The sequence below is a fragment of the Cynocephalus volans genome, chromosome 7 (assembly GCF_027409185.1).
Source record: "Cynocephalus volans isolate mCynVol1 chromosome 7, mCynVol1.pri, whole genome shotgun sequence".
NCBI lineage: Eukaryota > Metazoa > Chordata > Mammalia > Dermoptera > Cynocephalidae > Cynocephalus > Cynocephalus volans.
The window spans coordinates 62,748,173-62,772,022 of NC_084466.1; the positions used below are offsets into that span (position 1 = coordinate 62,748,173).

The 23,850-nt window shown below is 36.8% G+C and overlaps 2 protein-coding genes across 3 annotated transcripts in view; one reads left to right on the forward strand and one right to left on the reverse strand.

Moving 5' to 3' along the window:
- Nucleotides 1-18,880, reverse strand: part of NUFIP1 (nuclear FMR1 interacting protein 1) — a 40,051-nt gene extending 21,171 nt beyond the window's left edge. The window contains exons 1-6 of the mRNA XM_063102293.1: nt 18,324-18,880; nt 16,139-16,221; nt 14,469-14,567; nt 13,651-13,713; nt 12,922-12,998; nt 1,555-1,647 (exon numbers count right to left, since the gene is read on the reverse strand). Coding sequence (XP_062958363.1) covers nt 1,555-1,647; nt 12,922-12,998; nt 13,651-13,713; nt 14,469-14,567; nt 16,139-16,221; nt 18,324-18,732 — 824 coding nt within the window. The 5' untranslated portion in view covers nt 18,733-18,880. The remainder of the gene's footprint in view (nt 1-1,554; nt 1,648-12,921; nt 12,999-13,650; nt 13,714-14,468; nt 14,568-16,138; nt 16,222-18,323) is intronic.
- Nucleotides 18,836-23,850, forward strand: part of GPALPP1 (GPALPP motifs containing 1) — a 33,084-nt gene continuing 28,069 nt past the window's right edge. For both annotated transcript variants that reach the window (XM_063102295.1, XM_063102294.1), the window contains exon 1: nt 18,836-19,039. In XM_063102295.1, the coding sequence (XP_062958365.1) occupies nt 18,925-19,039 (115 nt within the window). In that variant the 5' untranslated portion in view covers nt 18,836-18,924. The remainder of the gene's footprint in view (nt 19,040-23,850) is intronic.

Below are 23,850 nucleotides of genomic sequence, written 5' to 3' on the forward strand. Positions count from 1 at the left end.
CACAAACAGTGGAATAGATATATATTCTCATAGTTGAGTTCTACATAGCATTAAGAATGAAACAACTTACAACTACACACAGAATGGATAAATCTCACAGAATAATTTTGAGACATAGAAATCACACACCCAAGAATACATACTGTATGACCCAAGAATACATACTGTATGATCCCATTTATAAAAGTTCCAAGAACAGGCAAAATAAATCTACGATGAAAGAAATCAGAAAAGGATTTACCTTGGTGGGAGGTATTGAACAGAGCAGGGCTTAAGATAGCTTCGTGAGGTAAAGACATTTTGTACACTAATCTGTGTGGTGGTTACACAGATGTGTAGTGTGTATGTAAAAATTCATCCAATTGTACAATTAAGATTTGTACATGTTAATTATATTAAAATGTGCTTTAATAAAAAGTAAATAAAATTTAAAAATTCTGACTGGTCCAGCTTCTATATGATAAATATTTGGCCATATTTATCAATTTAGAAACACACATACCTTTGACTCAACGAATTCATTTCTAGGAATTAATTCTCAGAAATATCTGCATATGTATACAATATTGTACATGTAAGAGCAGTAATAGCAACTTTTTATTAGTAAAAGATTGGAAAGAACTTAAAAAAAACACCATTTTGGGACATCTTTAAGCTTCCTACACATACTTAAAGAATGAGGTTTGTTATATATTAATATGAGACAATCTCCACATACACTGTTTGGCTAAAAAATCAAGGTTCAGAATACGTCAAAATATGAAAACAAAAAAAGACATCTATCACGTATGTGCTGTACAGACATAGAGTATCTCTGGAAGGATAAAATGGGTTGCCTCTGGGAAGGAGACTATTTCACTAGAAGACAAGGATTGAAAGGACTTAGCACTACATATCTTTTCGAAAACCATATTAATATAGGTTATTATTTATTTTAAGATATATAGTTGAGGCTTGAATAACGCAGGGATTATGTGTACCAACCGCCTGCACAGTCAAAAATTCACATGAAACTTTTGACTCCCCCAAAACTTAACTACTAATAGTCTACTGTTGACCTAAACCTTACTGATAACATAAACAGCTGATTGACTTATGTTATATGTATTATATACTATATTAGTACAATAAAATAAGCTAGAAAAAAAGAAAGTGTTATGAAAATCATAAGGAAGAGAAAATATACTCACAGTATTGTACAGTATTTATTGAAAAAAATCTTGTATAAGTGGACCCATGTAGCTGAAAACCCATATTGGTCAAAGGTCAACTGTAATTAAATTTTTTAAAAAGAAGAAAAGCTACAAAAGTAAAGATTTCGCAATTGGGAGCACAGGGATTTTAAGATTTTTGATTACAGGCTGGCCAGTTAGCTCAGTTGGTTAGAGCACAATGTTATAACACCAAGGTAAAGGGTTCCAATCTCAGCACCAGCCAACCACCAAAGAAAAAAACAAACAATGAAGGTTTTGGATTATGCTCCGTTTTATTATTTACTAAAGTACATTCAGTTACAATGAGCATTGAGAATGCAAGCAATTTTAAGGAACTTACCCATATTGTGTTGTTGTCAATACTGCTCCTCTCTTTTCCTTTTCAAGTTTTAATTTTTTCTTCCTTTCAATATTAGCCAGAGTTGGGTAGTTTCTAGAAAATAATAGAAGTTAATTATAAAAGGGCTTTTAGAGTACAACTTTAATTAAGCGATCAAGCAACTGCTGCACTTAGCAATATCTGTTTAACTAATAAGTAATACAGTAAATCATTATAATCCTCTAAAATTTTTTTAAAAGGGAAAAAAGTAGACCGTAACAATGCTACTCAAAGTGTAGGCCAGCTGTCCACAAACTTTGCTATCAGTCTGTAACTAGATAAGGAGATTACGGTAGAATTTAAATCGAATATAACATGTTCAAACTGATCTAATTAATCTATTTGGTATATATCCATAAATACCGTAAAAAAATTTAAGTCTATTCAATTACTTATGCAAATTCATGTTAGGTGTGCTCAAAGTTACCAAGATGAGGAAGAGACAGTTCTCAAAAAATGCACAGTCTATCAGGAAGGATAAGAAAAACATACAAACAGCTATCACAGAGGAAAAAATACAATAGTACTGAAAAGAGTATAAAGATTCAAAAAGTGGAAGGGAAAGACTATATCTAACTGGAGAAATCCAAAAAGAAAGGAACATAAAAGAAAATGGTCATCAATGGTGCTGATAGACAGAAATCAGATGGAAATGCTTCAGAGTGCTGCAAGCAGAGCAAACAATGCAAACAAACCAAGGTCTCAGAAAGTGTGAGAGATATCCAGGGAATGTCAAGTGGTTCGTTTTGTATGAAACATAATACAGTTACAGGCAATCAGGCTAGAAAGGGAGGCTGAGGCCAAAATGTGCCTTGAATATCAGACTAGAAAGTTTATATTTAATTCAGCAGGTGATGGGGAGCCACAGAACGTTATGAACAGGGAGAGATATATACAAGGCAGTGATTAAGATCCAATTTGACAGCAGCACACAAGATGAACTGCTTTCTTTGTTTCTTGGCACAGCTGTGTGGAGACATAGGCACCAAACTCTGATGGTTAGGGGCACAGGTCCTATGAGTACAAAAACAGACCACTCAGCCTGGCAACTCATCAGAGAAAATTTTAAGGAAATCAGCAAATTGTTTTCTGCCATTGTTTCTAGGACACTTCTCCACCTCCTACTCCTTTTTCTTTTTTTTTTTAAACAACTGTATTACCGTCTTAAATAGCACAGACAATATGAAGCCTAAAGGTTAGCCATATAGGAAGACAGGAATGGAATTGACATTGAGTAAATGAGGAAGTAATCAGGAAAAAAGGCACTGAATTTCAATGAGGACAGTGCAAAGCAATATACCCAGCCAAGAAAAATAAAATCCATAAATAAAAGATGATGAATGTACAAGCTATAAATAAACTTAAGAGGAAAAGATCAAGGTCATAGAAGATAACAATCTGACAGCCAGTCAGCAACGTATGACTACACTTTCAGAGAGGAAACACAATCTAAGGCTATGTGAGTCGGACTCTGGCACTTAAACAACTGTGAGATCTTCCTCCAGTGATACTCAAAAGTGGTCAGAATACTCTCAGGGTACTATATCCAGTTCTGTACTTCTAAACCGAAAAGGAATGTTGAGGAAAAATAAAATTTGGAAGGGATTCAGAAAAGACTCAAAGATGATTAATAGGATGAAAAATAAAACCTCTGAAGAAAGATGAAAGGAACTATTTGCAGCCTCTAAACGAAGATGAGAAGTGACAATAAAATAGTCTTACAGAGGACGGCAGCCAGCTGTTCTCAATCTGAAGCTAGAATACGCAGGAGTAGAAATGAACAAAATGGTGATGACTTTTACAGACCCCACAGTGTCCAGGCATGTAACTCAAAGTTACTCAACACCCTCCACAACCCTCAAATTCACTTACTTTTACTGCTGTGTAACATTAACTAATGTGGAACATTTTTGTCCTGAGTATTGCAGACCTTTAACATGTTATGCCATGTGATAAACAATAAGATTCAGTACTTCAGTGTACCATGTGCAAGTAGATCCTCTGTGAGCACTTTTCAATGGTAAAGAATTGAAACATTTGTTATAGCAAGTGGATTTTATGTGAGATATAAGAAAGAATTCTCTACATGAGACATCAAAGGTCGTGGAAACTATTTTGGTGTAAGCCTTTTAAAACATCTAATTTTCTCTTTCTGGCAGATTAAAGTATCATGTTTCTAAAGGTAAGGGATCTCTCAATACTCCTTCCAAAGTTATAAGATCCTATTTTTCAGTGCTGAAATTAATAAAATCCTCTTCCAAAACTTATACCATTCTTATTTACACAGAACCCAGACACTAAAAACTAGGGAAACTAAGGGTACTAGAAAGCAAATTATCCCCCAAAAAGGGAAACCAGAAACACAATATCTAATTATGCATACAAACCACAATCAGAAAGCTGCACTTCACCAATATAAAACTGATACACAAGAATAAGGAAAAGTAAAGGCCTTCGATAAAGGATACAGCTCAAGTTCCTAAAGTGCACTTGAAATAACAAATCCAAAGACTATTTTTTTTTAACTCATAAAGTATGTCTTACATTGTACAATCATGTACAGATAAAACTTAGTCCAATATCTCCTGTTAGAGAATTTATGTTATAAAGGTATAAAGCCTGTGACAAGGGATATCTTCATAGCTGGTTTCTCTGTATTTTTATCTGCTAAATTCACCTTTCTCCCTGAACTTCTATCTTTCCCCAATATCCCAAGAGGAACTGCTCCTGAAATCATGTGCTCTTTTTCTTTTTCTCTCCTCCCTCTTTCACTTCTCACCTCCTCTTTCCCTTCCCTTAAGCCTCTAGTGACAGTCCTTTAGTATTATAGAGCCAATAAATGGACAAAACTCTGCCAACCATTATCTTAGCACCTATCATTCTTGTCACATTATTCTCTTCAACTTTTTCCTTATTCTCAAATCATTATGCGTTTATTGACTTTTCCCCTAGGCCTACTCTCTGTAAAACACAATCCCTCTTCACTCTCACTGAACCACAACTGCTTCAACACAAGCTATACTACTGTATTTCAAAATCTTTCTGAACTTCAAGAAGATGTAGCATTCTTTGGGAGCAAACCCCTTCTGTTGGAATTCTGCATGAACTGGGGACTCAAAAGGATTTCTTCAGAGCCACAGTTAAGTATTGAAATCAATATGACAAAACTACTCCACCTAGTGGACTCTCTGTAACATATGTTCCATTTCAAAAGGCAAGGTTGTAGAAACAAACCTCTACCACTCATTTTCCCTTATGCCAAATCATACAGTATTTGTACCTCATCAACCAGTAATTAAGAATGAATTACTTTTGTGGGGGTAGGGTTTTTTGGTTTGGGGGGGTTTTTTTTTGCAAGTTATTAGTGGACAGCATTAAAGTTTTTAATTAAATACAGTAGGATCTGAGTTTGGCTAATCTGAAAAAAATAAAGATGAAGGAAAAAAAGACAAATACATTCTTCAAAGATAAAGGAGCAATACACCAAGCAAATCTTTAGAGTGTTATTCCAGCTTTAAAATTCTTACTCTGTGAAATCTTTTACAAGGTTTTCTAACATAGCAATTACACAAAAACTTTATCTTTCCTGCATGTTAAAGAATACAGTAGCTTCCTCAGAAAAAACACAGCTCTCACAAGAAAGATAAAATTCAAGAAATAAGGACTATTCTGCCATACCAATGTGTAATTCAATCTTTTTAGGAGTTCAAGTAATATTTTTTAAAAATTAAGAATGATAGAAACTTAAAAGTAAATATATTATCACAACAGATTTTTTTTAAAACTGCTAGTCGGGAAAGTATTAGTGTATTTTTGGAAATCTATCAAATGTACCAAAAGGGGAACATGTCCTATATTTTCTATTAATAAAGTGTATGATTAGAAAAAAATGCATGAATACTTCACTTCAGAATATGTTAAAGAGCAAGAACTTGAGAAACAAAATATGGAAGAACCTCAGATGAATTCAGCAAGTGTCAAAAGATAATTTCAGAGCACTTAATAACAAGGAAACATCACAGGTACAAATAAACTTCATCCAAAATTGACATCCTCGGGCTGGCTGGTTAGCTCATTTGGTTAGAGCATGGTACTAAAATACCAAGTTCAAGGGTTCAGATTCCTATAACCAGCCAGCCACCAAAAAGTAAAATAAAAATGAAATAAGACAAAACTGTCATCCCTCACCCAATTTCCTCATGCTCTTTAAGTACCTCTTAATTCACAAATCTCATTTACTCACTCAACAGATTTTGCCCACTCCTCTTCGAGGCACTTCTGACCACCATCATAGATAGCATACCTATAGCCTACACTCTGGAAACTAGAGCTGGACTCTATCCTCTCTGCCCCCATCTGTCCTACAGGAAAAGAATCACAAATAAGGATGTTAAACACTTGCTCAAGTCAATCCTTCACTCAGAAGGATAGAACTAATTCCAAATTTCACTTAGAGCTTTGAAATTCAACAAGTTTCTAACTGTGCCAGGTAGCACTGAGGAAAAACACTGCTAACTGCCTATTCTCTCCTCTTCCTTATCAATTTTGTTTGGGGGCATTCCATTAACTACACTGCCACTAACAAGTGGCCAAGCAACCACTTCTAGCCAATGAGATCTATATGGACATCTCCTGATTAGAGCTTAAAACAAAGTTATTGTCTTCAGAATGAAAAAAGGGAAACTAGGCTACAGGTATCTTTTGCCTTTTTCTGTTCTTCCTGCCTAGAATGTGGGCTTAATATTTGGATATGCAGGAACCTTCTCGTGGGCATGAAGATGAAAACCACCCACTAAGAAGCAACAAAGGGTGCATGTGTCCAATGGTACTATTAAGCAGCAACAGCAGCCCTGGACTTTTTTTTTTTTTACTTGGGAAAAGAGGGCTGTTTTCACTAAGCCATGGTAGTAAGGTTGCTGCTGCATTTACTACCACTGCACCCTAGCCATCCCCTTTAATCTGAATGCTTTCCATGCTCAAATAGGCATATTTATTTAAAAACTCTCCTCCTAAAAGGTTTGGCAGTTTCTCATAAAGATAAACATATGCTTACTGTATGACCAACCAACTCCACTCCCAGGTAATTATCCAAATCAAATAAAAACCTATATTCAAAACAAAAACCTATATAAAAATGTTTATGAAGGCTTTATAAAGGCCAAATACTGGAAACAACCCTCAACTGGGAAATACATAAACAAACCGTGATATATCCATATGATGGAACAGATTAATACTCGGCATATGATGGAATAGATTAATAAAAGACAAACTACTGCTCCATGCAACAACATGGGTGAAGTTCAAATGCACTATGATAAGTGAAAGAGACACAAAAACCGCATACTGTATGATTTCAATTATGTGATGTTATGCATATGCATGAATACAGGAACAGAAAACAGATTAGTGGTTGCCAGGGGTTGTGGGGAGGATCACCATAAAGGACATGAGGGAATTTTGGGGGTGATGAAACACCGCTCTCTATCTTGACTGTGGTGGTATTTACATGACTGTGTATGTTTGTCAGAACTATCCATTAAAAAGGGTGAATTTCACTGTATATATAATATACCTTAAAATAAAGTAGGGAAGAGGGCTGACAGACTTCACCTCTTATAGGAAGACTTACAAAAAAAACTGATGGCCTTGCCTTCTAAAGACTCCAAGTACTCCTTGACCAGACATTATTATCCCTACATGGTAAATTAATGCTTCAGTTGCCTGTGGTCTTATGGCTACATCATGTGTTTACTCTACATCTCACATTACAGTGAGAGTCTTAAAGGCAAGAGTTTATTCCTGTCTGTTTTGGTGACCTCAACTATATATAGCAAAATCTTTGCCTTTTCTAATATAGAACATTTAACTCTAATTTTCAAACTAAACTATCACCAATAATTTATTCAAAGATATCATAATGTCCATTAACATATATTCAAAGGTTGCTGAGATTTCTTGCTAACATTAGAAAATCAAACTAGTCTTCTACCAGGGACTTGATATAAATACACACTATCTAAGCTAGTTTTCATCTTCAAATATTAATATTCTTCAAGTTTCTCTAGCCAGTGGAAATTCTTTAATCACAAAACCACAAGGGGGCATATTTCACATTAATATACGGAAAAGCTACTTTAGAAAGCAATGCATTCAAATACAGATCAATTTGGTTTTCTTGGCGACAGTCTGTCCTATGTGGTGAGATTCTGATGTTCAAAACCATGGTAGTTTGAGTATTATTAGTTACATTACTGATTTCCAACCATAATTATTAATCAGATCAACACATTTCTGTCCAATTTCTCTAAAAACAACAAAAGTGTAGTCCAAAACACAACTTAAAAATACAAGTCTCAGAAAGATTTCTCCAACCACTTACTTGTATGTATCTAAACAGAATTTCACACATAATAAAAATATTTTCAAGCCTCACTTACATCATTAACATTTACAAGCATCCTTTATATCTCTGGCACCATGGATATAAACAGCCATATAATACAAAGAAGTTAGAGCCATAATAAAGGACATCTGTGCTAAAGAGGCAGAGAGGGGATATCTAAAGGAAGACAAGACATTCCTCTAGGGGGATGAGGAAAAATATCACCAAAGGTGGCAGGATTTCAGCAGGGATAAGAGCAATAAGCAGAACTTCAAAGACAGAAAAAATTTTCTGGAAGCAGCAGCATGAGCAAAACAGGCCAAGAGGTCACAAAACATGTATAAGATATGATAAATAACAATTTTGACTGAGACTAAAAGTCCTATAAGCAAAATAATGTGGAAATAATCAGAAAAGGTAAGTTAAGCCCACATGGTAGAATCCTGACTTCCAATTCTAAGGAGCTCTGTTTTCATTGGCATTTTAGCTCGCTAACTTAGAAAATCAGTTTAACAAATTTTTAAATTTTATACTATATAGTCACCTATATAAAATGCAAGCTAGCCAATTAGCTCAGTTGGTTAGAGTGTGGTTCTGGTAACACCAAGGCCTGAGGTTCAATCCCTGTAACACCAGCAAAAAAATAAAATTAAAATTAAATTCAATGAGAAATACATGCATAACGAATATCTAGTTTTGTACCGCAAAAGAACAAATACAAAGAAAATGCCCTAAACTTCTCATTAGTCGAGTCAGTTTCTTAGGTCAGATAACACTGCTGAGTACTCACTTGCACGGTACATTTCAATTGTGTGGTTTTCTAGAACAGGACTTGGCAGCTGTGCCAGAGCTGAGATTTTGCCGGGTGGGTGGAATAAAGGATGATGTAATAAGGGAGCTGAGATGTTGACAGGAGTGGCTGAAGTGAGCTAAGCTGAGTAGGGAAGTGAAAACAGAAAGGGGAGGAGAGGAAAAGAAGGTAAAGAAGTTAAGAGATGGAAAGCCTCTACTAGTCCAAGCCCAGGTAGAGATGACAGTGAGAGAGCTGGATGGATGGGAACTGAGGATCAAAGAGAAATATATACAACTTTAAAATCCAAGGTGTGGCCATGAAAGTAAGAGGCTGAAACTGCATGGGTGTGAAAGACGCTGGAAAGTTGAAGGTAAAAATATGTTGAATGAATTCAAAGCATACATGCTTCCACTGCAGCACCTAACATTCCAAGGGCAGGTGGCAAAGGCAACTCTCTTATTAAGAACCACTGGGGAGGGTGTTAGACTTGAAGAGAACTGTACGGACAGATGGTAGGAAGCTCAAAGGAGAAGGACCAAGGAGTAATCATATGGAATTCCCATAAAGGAGGTACTACATGTATCACAAAATCAGTCACTTTTTGTTCCTGTTTTATTTGACCTTTCCATAGCAATCAGCACTGCTAACCATATCTTCCTTCTTAAAACTCTCCCCTCCACTGGCTTACATGACACTCCATAGTCCCAGTTTTCTTCTACCTCTCTGGCTCCCAGTCAGCAGTCTTATTGGTTTTTACTCTCTATCAGACCTTTAAATGTTGGAAAGGTTCAAGATTTAACATTAGACTATCTTCTCTTTTCACTCTACCTTGTCTCTGTGGGGAATCTCTTCCACATTCACAGTTGGTTGATTCAAAAAAAATCTACCTCCAGCCCAGTATGGCCCAAATCACAATGTCTAGTCAACATCTTCTAAGAGATGTCTCAGGATCCCCTCATACTCAACAATGTCCAAAATCATCACCTCCAAACTCCGTCCTCTTCCAGTATTCTCTATCTCAGTAACAGGCACCACCTTTCACAGAGGTGATCAGACCAGAAACTTGGAAGTCTCCTTAAAATTTCCCTCCTCCTCAACCTCGTAATCATTCAATCACCAAATACTGCCCATTTTCATCTCCCAAATATTCTGTATCCACCTGGTTCTCTCAGTCCCCACAACTGCCATCTTTTTACAAGCTTCTATCATCTCTTACCTATACTCACAGTTCCTTGAACATACCAACCTCTATCTGACCACTAATCCCTGTTTCCCCTTGTCTTTTCCTAGTTAGTTCTGAGTTCAGCTCAACCTCCCTTTGTCATGGAACACTCTAATCTTCCAGACTAGAAGAGGTCCTCTTCCTCTTATATGCTAAGAGGGAGGGAAGAGTGGAAGATTGTGGCAGAGTGAAATAGCTACAGACATAGTAGAACAGAGTCACTGCAATTGGTTACCATTAAATTAACAGTGGTTTCACATTTCCCAGTTTATATAATCATTTAATTTATACAACTACTAGAGATAAAAGAGCCAAAGTTGGCAAATCAGGAAGTCATCTCAGACTTTCCCTACTGCCTTAAGTGAACTCAAAACTTGAGAGATTCAACAACAGTTTAGTTTAGTTAACTTCTTAGTTGCTTTATAATCATTGCTGACTAGTAACCATTGCCATTTCCCTCAAGAGAGTTAAACATTTGTGAAAGGAGTTGGCACCACCAAGCTGCACTAACCTCCAACTAATCAAAGTCAGTACTAAATAGCAGGGGAAAAAAACTATTGTCTTATCAGTTAGGCCACTTCCATCCCATCTAAGCAGAATATAATCTTCAATATCATCATCGTCAGCTTTTCAAAACCTAAGTATCAGACTGGAAGTGAAGTTAACTCTTCTTGTTTGATTATTCCTCTACACAAAATAATAAGAGAAAGATACAACCAACAGATAAAAAAAAAAATACAAATAGGCAAAACAAAAAAAAAAAATCCCAGGTACTTGGGGAATGGTGTCAAGAGGAGAAAAAACTATCTGTAAAGAAGCCACGTAGCAGAAATAAAGAACTTCATATCGAGTGCTTCAAAATTCTTCACTAAGTCGAACTCCTTTGATTGCTAAGTATAACCCTGCAATTGATGAAAGTTCCCTTATCATTGCCAAGGCTGAGTCTTCCCACACTACACCATTTAACAGAAATTCAGTCAACAAATACTTATTCTTCACATACTAAATCCCAGTCACTATACAAAGCACAACAGAATCAATGATGTCTAAGACTAGGGCCAACTATAATATAATGTGACAAAGGCTACTGAGGTTGTATTAATAAGTTATGTATTCACGAAGGAGGTAGTAAACAATGCTTTAGAGTAGTTTGGTCCAGGGACTGGCAGCCAATCCACACACTTACACCAGAGTATAAATCAACTATGTCACTAAGCACAACGTTTAGTTCAGCTGACATTTTTTTCTTAGCAAAACTTTCTTAATAAAGGAAGTAATGTACACATTTACATTCTGGTACAAGTCCCTTATTTTGTTACAGACTCGTACTCTGGTAGCCGTGAGAAAGAGGAAATGAAGAGTAAGAAGAGAGTGACAAATCAGGCAACCTTTAAAACAGGACTTAAAAGATGAATAAAATTTTACCAAAGAGATAAAGGAAAAAAGGCATTCTAGTATACTCTATTCTAGGTGGCCTAGATTCTTGCATTTGTTAGCCAAAAATGCTCCTGAAATTCTCATATGATACCTACTGAGTCCACATTGACTGGCTGGACCCCTTACTTGTTTAAAAATTAAATCCATATGATTGTCCCGTTCACCCCTAACCAACTCTTTCCTTTGCACACAGTATTAATCCCTGATATTTATATACACTTTTACTGAATTCCATTTGTCCTCAGTTAGTTCTGAATCTTCACGTTTCTGCTAGTTTCCATCAGAATTACCTCTAAAGCCTCAAAGGCCAGTAACTAACTTTTCCACAGAATGGTACATCTAGCACATCATTACCTTGTAAGTGGATTTAAGCTGAAAATTTAAACTAGATTGAACAAAGTACAACTGTAACCTGCTGGTCAAAAGAGTTTTAAGTATCTTCCTCCATACTTCTTGACCTTTAAAGATAACTCTTCTTCCCATCTCAGGCTCTCCTTATTTTTTAATCCCAGGAAAACAGCATTTGACTTTATAAGTGTATCTGATCATTCTAATAGTTCTACTTTAATCTTCTGCTCCAGGATGAAGTATCCTAGTCCTTTCTGAGAAGACAATAAAACAGTACCCTACTGTGTTTTTTCATAAGCAAAGTTTAGCTAGACGTCAACTAAACTTTCTTCCCTAATAAGTGTAAAACCACAAGCCACATGGTAAAGTTCATTTCTTAAACTTAAATTATAGGACTGAATTCTTAGTCTTTTTATAGTAAAGGACAAGCACAAAAAACAAAAAATTATTGAATGACTGGTACATGCTAGGCAGAGGGGACACACAGCAGTTAACAAGATAAACATAGCAAAGCATTATATATTTTTTTATGAGAGCACCCACCCATTACTGGCTCAGCCACTGAACGGCTAACAGATGATAAGTCATAGCTCCCCTCAAAGAGTAGCATAGTCCCATTATGATACATTTGTCATTTAAATGAAGAGTTCCCATTAGGTCTCCCCAAAACTACATTCAATAATAGTCTCATATAATATAGTTTACTCCTATTCCCAAATACTAACATTATAAGGGAACTTAATGAATTTAACTGAACTAATAAAAATTGTATGTTTAAACAAGCATACAGAAAGGACATTGTTGGGTGGGAGGGGGAGAGGGAGGAGGGAGGGAGATTTCGGTAATGGGCCACAATAATCAACCACATTGTATATCGGCAAAATAAAATAAAATAGAAAATAAAAAATTTGTATGTTTATTTTTAAACCATCAAGTAACAATATTTTCAAAGTCATATATACCAATTCTAAAGAACAATAAAACCATGACTAGTCATTTTCAGTTGAATATCTGTGATGCTATAAAAAACCAAATTTCCTTTTTCAAATTAATCATTAGGGTCAGACTGATTACTATTTTGAAGTACCCAGCCTTGTCACAGTAAAAGAAAGTTATTTCACTAGTTCTGAACTCTTTACTCACTTTCTTCTGTCTTCCCTCCATCTTGCAATCTCCTCTGGCGTGTCTAACTTGATCTTCTTCATACCAGGAGCATGCATCTAGGGGGAGAAAGCCTGCTGAACATCAGGAAGCATAGCTATGCTTTTGACTAATTTGGAGATTTTCTATCCAACATTAAATTTATTAGCAGAAACAAATTTAAAACTAAATAAGCAGGTTTATCCATCCTTATTATGACATTTCCTTTAAAGAAAAAAGAATAATTTCTCATGTATTTAGGACAGTACTATTGAGAGGGAATAAAAGAGTAATGTACTTTTGGTTACAAGGTAGCTATGTCACACATATTCTCAATTGACATTAAATATTCAAATGAATGACTAACGAGCCAAAACTGAGGAAGGCAGCTAAAGAAATGAGTAGACATGACAATTTGAAGCGGCATGGTTGGGAAAACCAGCATAGAATTTGGAGTCAAGAAACTCAACTGCAAGAATCACTTCTGAAGCCTTAAGCAAATCATTTTTTTTTTAATCTGTTAAATGGGGCCAATATTTACTTACTTCACAGTTGTTTATGAGGATAAAATGGAATAAGAGATGTAAAAATCCTTTGCAAAGTACAAAGTATTCCATGAATGTTACTTATTATGAGGCTATGTAAATAAAGATCTGTGAAGATAACAGATCAATAAAATAAAAAGAGCATGTATTAAAAAAAAAAAAAGGGTTAAAAGACAAAAGAACTTACATTTCTCCAATGGAACTGAACAATCTTCTCATGTGCACTAAAAGAGCAATCTACTTCAGGACACTGTAAGAGTTTTTAAAAAAAAAAAAAAAAAGACTAATGTTTTCCATATTAACTTTATACTACTATACACACATATTCTGGTCATATTCCATAGTTATCCTACCTATGTGGTATTATCACTACATACTTATGTCAGTAGCAAAACAAAGATCACTCCAAAACAGAGCTGCATTTAAAAAGGAATGACATTCTCAAAGTATGTTGCACAGTAATATATCTCATTTACTTCACTTGAGTGAAAGCATGGAATCAGAAATGTTGTAAAATGTTCTAAATTCCTATTAACTGAACGAGAACCTTCAAAACCAAGAACTTTCTTTTTAATCTTTTAAACATTTTGGTTAGAAAATTTTAAAAAGTACTTCATAAGGTCTGGACCATCCTTAGAGGCGGATGGGCATGGCCAAATTACACAGTGCAGTTAAATGGTCAAGGGCAGACTTAAAGGGAAGAGAACTCACAAGGGTGCACAGGGCAATTGGAGGGGAGGCCCAGTCACTTCTCAAGCAGTGGGGCCATACATACATGAGGTGCTCCCAGACCTCTCTTCTTTGTTGTCACCTTACCTCTTCCTGAAGCAGTGTGCTCCCCACCCTCAAACTGCAAATCCCAGGGTCACTGTCCCCATTTGTCAAGTCATCAAGCAACATTTCTATGAAATCTATCACTTTTAAGAAAACCAAGCCTGAAATTTCTACCAAATATACAGAAAGCCATTTTGCTATATGAATTTCAGGACAACCAAGAAAACCTACTTTTGTATGTTCAGACATGTGCTTGTCATACTTTTCTTGATTTTTAAAACCACGATCACAGGTATCACAAAAAAAGTGATAAACTGGTTCCTTTCTTTTCTGTAAACAAAAACAAGGAGGCATTAAGCTTTTGATGGAAAATCAATAATAAAAATACAACTATCCTTCTAGTAATACATTTGATTTTTCACATAACCCTTATATGAGAGTACTTCAAAAAGTTTGGAGAAAAATAGAATTAAAAAATAATACAAATCTTTCCATGAACTTTGTGAAGTACCTCAAATGTGGGAGAAACTTCTGAATATATTTCTAATCAAGGGATGATTCTTGTTTCTTTCATTTTTAGCAAATATATATTTTATATATAAAAGCCGAGCATAACAAAAAAAACTGTTAAATCTAAGTAGAGCTAATGTAAACTGTGAGTAAATTTCAAATTGGTAATCTAATTAAGATTTAGTACAGCATATGTCAAAATAACCTAAAAATAAATATTCAGGGTAAAATCAGCATTTCATGTTTTAGGAAAAATTACTATATCTTTAAAAAAAAAAAAAACTACAGAAGGGGGAAAATAAAACATTTAGGTAAAGATCAGTTATTTTTGATTCCCAATTTGCTATTTTCATGCTTAAACATAAAACAAAAAAAGATTATTACAATGATACAGGAAATGATACAGGAAATGGTCTCCAATTGTTTAATGCTAGGACTATGTTAATAAATATATTGCACTTACACAATATTTTGTTAATATTAGCTACACAGTTTTCATGGCAACATGAAGGATACTAATTTCACATTGTAGACAGTACTAAACTTACTCTAAACTAATGGCATTATTTACACACCTTAAAATTTGAAAGACCAGATTTGTAAGACATATCAAAATAAAGGAAGTCTATTTAAATATTTGGTTTCTGAAGAATAACCAAGAGTTGCTCCTCATTTAAAAAAAAAAAAAAAGAGACCTTTTTTCATAAAAATGATAAATACCTACTATTTGAAAAAACTGAAGCATTACAATGAATTAAGATAAACAACAAATAATAATCGCCACAAAAAAAATCTTGTCAATTTCAGACACTACTTTATGAACAGAGGATGACTAAACTATTTTAAATTAAAAACATTAAATTAATTTTACCTGAATTCAACACAAGAAAAAGAAAACAAAGAAACTGCTTTTTTACTACAGAAATATGCGTTCCTAAAAGATCCTTCAATGATAAAAAGAAAAAAAGATTATGAAAACCAAAAGGTTTGTATTCCAGGCTTTCAAGTTTATAAGAAAAAAAATTTGGACTTCTATTTTTCTCCCTAAATTCCATCCCAGCCCTCCCAATCTGCTAGCAATATTTTCAAAGTTTTACCCAGGTCTTATAACAGTTATATTTTACTGTAATCATAATTCTCAATTATTTTTACTCCTAATATTGTTTTGAAATGGATTCAATGTTTTCCACAATCTCTCTATACATTTCCCAAGAAGATTTTGCTTGAAGTTTTTACTTACAGCTAAGATCCTTAAAAATACTATTACAGCAAGGTTCCACCACTATGTCAATAATGGATGCAAAACACTGACAAAGTTATGACAGAAAGGGAAGTTATGAAACAGTGACATAGAAACCAAAGTGTCACATTCAAGAACATCTTAAAAATACCTTTTTTTTCTGTTTTCTACTGGGAGGGAAGTTGAAGTCAGTGAACTTTGCATCATATTTTCGGGGAAAATAAGAATGTTTAACTAAAAAAGAAAAAGAGATTCATAAATGTTTGCAACTATACAATTATTTAAAATTTTATTTACTATAACATGTCACAAATATTTAAGTAAAAACATTAGTAAACTACTACTTCAGGGAAGAACAGTAGTTCAAATAAATTAAGAAAAATTAAGACAAGTCTATCAAATAATTATTTTTCAAATGAAGAAATCCTGGTGAAGTTAAATGTCCCTAGATGCTTCAGGTGTCCAAAGTACAGGAATGGACAACCCAACCTGATGAAATTCCTTCAGTTATTTCAAATATTAGAAATGTAACCAGTAAGATCCCTACTACAGCTCCTTCAGCATCTATTTCACACAAGGAAAACAGAACCTTGTGAAACACATCTCTTCTCAAATCCCACTGCACCTTTCCATTCTTATTGCCATGACCCAACTCAGAAACAATGACCTTTCACCTAGATTACTGTGCCAGCCCTCCAGATTGTCTTCTAGTCCCTAAGCCCTCTCTTCCGACGGAACTTGCATACTGACACCAAAAAAAAAATTCTCCAATCATGTCATAACCCAGCTCAAAAATCTGCAAAAGGCTTCCTAGAGTCCTCTGATGAGATGCCACTCTTTTTTCTTACTCTTCTCTACCCCCATACCTTCCACTTTCTATGCTTCAGTCACACCAGAATACAGCAATCTCTGAAACTTGCCTAAATTTTACTGACAACTCTGTCAACCTAAAAAGTATCTCTTCCTCAATCCTGCATATCTCCCAAAACACTTCTTCCAAAAGCTTTTCCCAATTTCCTCTGCACTCTGAAATCACCTTTTATATGCCTTTATCACCAGTCACACTGTACTGTGATTCATACTTATGTACCTAATTCACCTTACTTAAACTCATATTCTCGGCATCTGCAACACATTAAACACTGATTATTTGGATTACATTTAATGTAAATTGAATCTTATGCAGAGATGGAGAATGGTTTTAAGAGAACAATCTCATGGATTTAAATATGATCTATATGCATTTAACACCCAAATTTACAATTCCAGCCACAAATTCCCCCTGAAAGTAAAGACTAATAGCTAACAGCCTATTCAATATCTCTACTTGACATGAACATATTCCAAACTCAACTCCTGGTCTTCCTTCCAAATCTGCTCCATCCACATTCTTCCCTATTTAGTTAACAGCAACTCCACCCTCCAGCTGTTTGGCAAAAAACTTTAAGTTATCCTTGTCTCTTCTTTATCTCACAACCCAAATTCTATCTTTCAAGCAAATCCTGTTGGCCATACCTTAAAAAGATATCTAGAGTCCAACTACTTCTCATCACCTCCCCAGCTCCACCATGGTCTAATATCTCTCACTTGGACAAATGCAATAGCTTCCTAACTGGTCTCCCTTTCAGTCAATTTCCATTAGCAGCCACATTAATCCTCTTATAACATAATTCAGATCATGCCACTCCCCTGCACTACTCATCTCATACCAGTAAAAGTCAAAGTCCCATGATCTACAAGAACCTACCAGGTCTGTCTGCCCTCTTCCTCAGTCTTCTACAATTGTACCCAGGACCAGTCCTCTCTAGCCACACTGGCTTCCATCCTCATGTCTCAATGCCTTTGCACTTTTAGTTCCTTCTGCCTGCATCCCTATTCTCTCAGATGTATACATGGCTTTGGTCCCTCACCTCCTTAAGTCTTTGCTCAAATGTCACCTTCCTCATGACCTACAGTGATATTTAAAACTGCACTACTTATAATTCTTCTTCGCTTTATCTCTTGCCACAGCACTCATTACCTTTTAATACAAGTTTTATTTTTTTTATTGCTTGTCTTGCTACACTAGGGAGATGTTAAGTTCCATGGGATAAGAATTTTTGTATGTTTTGTTTACTGCTATGTTCCCAATTCCTGGCACATAGTTGTTACTCATATAAATAACTGCTAAATTGAATGCACAGGCGGAGAAAACACGCCAGTCATACATATTTGATACATTAATGATCAGAATGCAAGAGTACAGGGCAAAATGGAGAGGGAAAACGGAGAGGCATAAGAGGGAATGGGGGGGGGGGAATAGGTAAGGAAGTGGTACCACGAGAACAACAGCTTACCCGGAGAGTTGTGGGACTTCTGATGTCGAGGAAAACTATCAGAAGACTGTCTCCAGTACCATGATGTCGATGCCTGGAAATTCCAGGAAGGCTGTCCGCTGAGTTGAGGCCAAGAATCAAGTGGGGACTGGGCGTCGAAAGGGGGCTGCGCCCCGGGAAGAATCTGGGCGTCGAAGGGGGGCGGCGCCCCCGGGAGAGACTGGGCCTCCACGGGGGGCCGCGCCTCCGAGGAAGGCTCTGACCCGGCTGCGAGCGGCGACGACGGCGGTGGCGGTGGCGGGAGCATGGCCCAGAACATCCAGTTATCCGGCAGCTGGGCCATGTTGCTCACGGGACCCAACGTGGGAGTCATCTCCGGGGCTGGAAGCCACCCCACAGGATTCACAAAATCACCAGCCGGCTCAGCCATGCCTCCTACTAGGTCTGGAACCTAGCACGCGACTGTGGAACAAGCCTTAGGCGTCACTTCCGTTACCGCTAAGTACTCGGCTCAGCCAACTACCGTCTGTACGTCATCGGTCGGCGCCGGAAAAGCTTTCAGCATTTGCGGCGGGTCGAGGGCAGCCTTTTGGGTGGATTTGATGTGCGTGAATTGAGTTGTATGCGTGACCAGGGTCCGCCATCGCGCATGGCGAGGGACCTGATCGGGCCGGCGCTGCCGCCTGGCTTCAAGGCCTGCGGGTCAGCGGAGGACAAGGAGCGGGACCCGAGCCCAGGTAAGCGGCAGCGTGTACCTTACTCGCCCGGCCCCGCCTTCTCCCTCTCTCTGGCCTGGCCCTGGTCTCTGAGGAAGGGTCTGAGGCCTAGGAGGCAGGAGGAGAGGGGAGTGGGCGCGGGCCGACCGGAGCTAAACTTCCCTTCCCCAGTCGTGGCAGTGGGGAGGAGGCGGGGGAGCGGTGGCGGCGTTCCTCAGAAACCGAGCTTCGTTCTGGTAGTCATTATAATGATGATACATTCCCATTTAGCACTTAATATGAACCGGACGCTCTGCTAATTGATCGATACACATTCAGTCATTTAATCCTCTCTGCAACTGTATAAGGAAAATACTATTATTCCCATGTTACAAATGGGGACACCGACTCGGTGCACAGCTTGTAAGTGGCGGAGCCCAAATTAGAACGAAGCCGGTCTCCTAACCTCTGTGCCATATTGCCTTCTGACATCCAAAACCTTGTAGAAGATCCTAGGCTCTCTCGCCCCGACCTGCCTTTCCTAGGCTTTCGTTGAGTTTCTGCACGGTTCTTCAGCGCTCTATGCTTCTTCTGGCCTCCCTCTCGTCGCACTTCTAGACATATCCATCAAACTCTTACCTATCCTTCAAGGCCAAACTTAAATGTCACCTCAGAGAAACCTTTTTAAACCCTCCCAAGCATTGTCACTCCCTCTTTACCCTCAGGGGTTTTTTCCTACTTAATTACACTACGTATTTAGTACACTGTATTTGAATAATTTATCGGCATATCTGTCTTCACCACTGCACTGTGGTCTTCACCTTACCACATAATAGGCACCTGGTATATACCAAATGCCTCTCAGACTCATCCATGCATTATCTGTCTCCTTAAATGTTTGTTCTCATTTGCAGACTGGGATTGACAGTATTTAGTTGAAGAAGAGTAAAGCTGAAAGAATAATCCTACCATTGCTGAATTTAATTTTCCTTCTTTGACTACCCAAAGGCCTGTTTCCACTAGAGGTTTCCTTGCAGATCTCATTTCTATTATCGCCATTAAGAAATTACGCTTTTATTTTTAACATGGAAGGTTCTGTTCAACAAAGGTTGAAGAAAAATGTGGTTAACCAGGTTGTCTAGTTGGGTTCCTACATATATGTTGTTTCTGATTTACCATATTCTCTGATTTTAAACAAAGGGAGGATTCACAATTAGGCAGCCACCATCTCCTGGATAGATACTTCTGTTGTGATTTGCTTTCATCATTCTACCAGCATTCACTGCAGGTACTCTTTTCTCTCTTCTCTCTCTCTTCTGTTTCTTCTGTGTGTTTGTTCTCCCCGCCCCACTCCCTGCCTGCTAATTCTTAACACTGTATATGTATGATATGTGTATCCCCCACTACCTTGAAGTAGTTTTATAACAACCTCTCTGGCACATAAAAGATTGTTGGTCCATATTTGTTGAATGACTTCATGTCTTCATCAAGCACAATATCTTGCACATAGTATGTCATTTTTATCACATAATCCACCCCTGCTATAATTACATCCTCTTCATAATCTCTTAGATGGCTGATCCTAAAACAGCCCAAAACACCTTCAGATATTTTTTATCTCATTCTTCTTCTATTTGGACTTTTAAGACGTTTATCAGTACCAATAGCTTTCAGATTCACTGTGTCACCCCATAGAAGCTTCCCTTGGGCTACCTTACACTTACTACTTGCTCCACCATCCCTCCTGCAACCAAAGGGTAATCACTCCTTACTTACATAACATCACAGATTAGTTTTGCATGCTTTTTGCTTTATGTAAATGGAAAAATACAATACAAACTCTTTTGTAACCAGCTTCATATTTTGCCACCACATATTTTGAGATTCATCCATGCTGATAAGAATTATTATAGATTGCTTATTTTTATTGATATATAGTAGTCCATTAGGTGAATGTTCTGCAATTTATTTACCCATTTTACCGTTGATGGACATTTGAGTAGTTTTCATTTTTAGGCTGTAACAAAAAGTGCTTCTATGCATTATAGTACATGTCCTATGGTAGATACTCCCAGCTTCCAAAATTCTGCCAGTGTACCAAAGTTCTCAGCATGTATGAGAGTTCCAGTTGTTCCACATTCTCACTAATGCTTAGGTTTTTCTGTCTTTTCAATCTGATGGTTTGTAGCAGTATCTCATGATAGTTTTAATTTGCATTTCCCTCGTGACAGATGAAATTGACTGCCTGTTCATATTTTTTTTACTATTTGGATGTGGGTCATGTTCAAGTCTTTTGCTCAATTTTTCATTGAGTTGTCTGCCTTTTCTTATTGATTTGTAGAGTTCTTTATATAGTCTGCATGAGTCATTTTTCAGATATGTGTATTGTAAATATCTTCCCTAATTCTGTGGTTGCCTTTTCCGTTTCTCATTAGTATGTTTTGGTGAACAGAAGTTTTTAGTTTTAATATATTTTCATTTTTAATTTTTTTCTTTTATGGTAGGACATTTTATATCCTGTTTAAGGAATCTGTGTACTCCGGGGTTATAAAGCTGTTCTGTGTTTTCTTCTTAAAGCATTATTGTTTCATCTTTCATATTTACATTTGCAATATATGTGGAATTGATGTTTGTGTATGGTGACAGGTAGGGATGAAGGGTTTGTTTTTGTTTCTTTTTCTCAATATGGGTATCCGGTTGACTTGGCACCATTTATTGAACAGACCATCCCTTCCCCGCTGTAATATAATGTCACCTTCCTTATATTCCAAGTGACCATATATGTGCATCTAATTTTTTTCCTTTTTATCCTGATAAAATATGCACAACATAAGATCTAACACAGTAGCCATTTTTAAGTGCACAGTTCAGTGGTGTTTGGTACATTCACTTTGTTGTGCATCCATCACCACCATCTGTCTCCAGAACTCTTCATCTTGCAAAACCGAAACTTGTATCCATTAACCTGTAACTTGCCATTCACCGTCCCCCCAGTCCTTGGCAACCACCATTCTGTTTTCTTGATCTGTGAATTTGACTACTGTAGATAGCTCATGTAAGTGGAATCATACAATATTTGTCCTTTGGTGACTGGCTTATGTCACTTAGCATAATTTCTTCAAGCTTCATCTATGTTGTAGCATGTGTTTGAATTTCTTTTCTTTTTAAGGCTGAACAATATTCCATATATGTATATACTGTATAGATTACATTTTGTTTACCTTTCATGTGTTGATGGCCCCTTGGGTTGCTATTTATGCTATTGTGAATAATGCTGCTATGAACATGGGTGAAAAAAATATGTTTGAGTCCCTGCTTTCAGTCTTTCTGGGTATATACCCAGAAGTGGATCATATATGGTAGTTCTATTTTTAATTTTTCAAAGAACCACCATACTGTTTTTCATAACAGGTGCACCATGTTATATTCCCACCTACAGTGTACAAGGATTCAATTTCTCCACATCCTCACCAATGCTTATTACTTCCCCTTTGTTTGTTTTTTTGATAATAGTCATCCTAATGGATGTGAAGTAGTTTCTCATTGTGGCTTTGATTTGCATTTCCCTAATGATTAATGATGTTGAGCATTTTTTCATGTGCTTATTGGTCTGTGCATCTAGTTTTAAGAAACTTAAATTTAGAGTCTGATTTGTAAAGTAAAAAGTCTGTAATAGTGCTCTCTCCTCACTGCCTCAAATTTCTAACTATCTAAAGATATGTGTTATATGATATTCTGAACAGTGACCCTAAGTCAACAAAAAAGGCATAAATAATTTTTAAAATACTTTGATTAAAAAGAAAATGATGTATTTTGGAAAGCTGGACCCTTCATATTTATCACATCAGGAGGCCCGTGACAATGGGGTGTCTCAAGAGTGAGTTTGAACTGAGCTCTGAAAGATGAATAAAGTGAACGAAACTAAGAGGTGAGAGGGAGCATTTAGACTGAGGGAACAACATATATGAAGACTTTAAGGTAGGGAGGAGCCTGGTGGGCTCTAGGAACAGAGAAGAGCAAGTAACTGAAGCAGGGAAAGAGAGGCGGAGATGAGATTGCTGCTGTCTGGCTGGATGTCCACGTTATGGCAGGAAGGCAAATATGAAGGACCTCAGAGGCCATGCAAAGGACTTTTGGTCTGTATTTCAAGAGCAGCAGATGTCATCAAAGGTGTTTTGTTTCCTTTTTTCTCTTAACATTTCTATTCAAGTGTAATATGAGTGCATATATGCAGAACCTTACATGCTGCTAAATCAAATGGAACTTTTTCAGTTTTTATCTTACTTAAATACTTAGCAGTACAGTATTTGACTATTGCTTACCTCCCTTAAAACGTTCTTTTTTTTTTGGCTTCCGTGATACCATACTCTATTTTTGTCTTCTCTTTTGGGCTGCTCCTCTTCATCTCTTCAAACATCTTATCTTCTACTAAACCTTCAGATGTTAGGTTATCAAAGCTCAATCCTAGGCCCTCTTCTTTTTTCCCCGTACTCTATTCTTTTTCCTAAGTGATAATATTCCTACCCATGGGTGAAGGTTCTTGTATAAAAACTTAAGTACTTAGTCAGCATCCTCATTCAGTGATTCCCAATCAGACTCCATATCAAAATCTTAAAGAAAGGATATGGGGTTTTAAAAAATCCTTCAATGTCCTGTCCACTCCCTCTCTCCTTCTCTTTTTTCCCTTTCAGGGTTTTAATGTGTTATACAGACATCTTGCAAGTTCAGAAACAAAAACTGAATTAACCTCTCAGTCCCTGGGACTGTTCCAATTTTAGCACCCAAAATCCCACATCCCAGGAAGCCCCTCAATCCAGGCAAACCAGCACAGTTGGTCACCCTGTTTCTGTCTT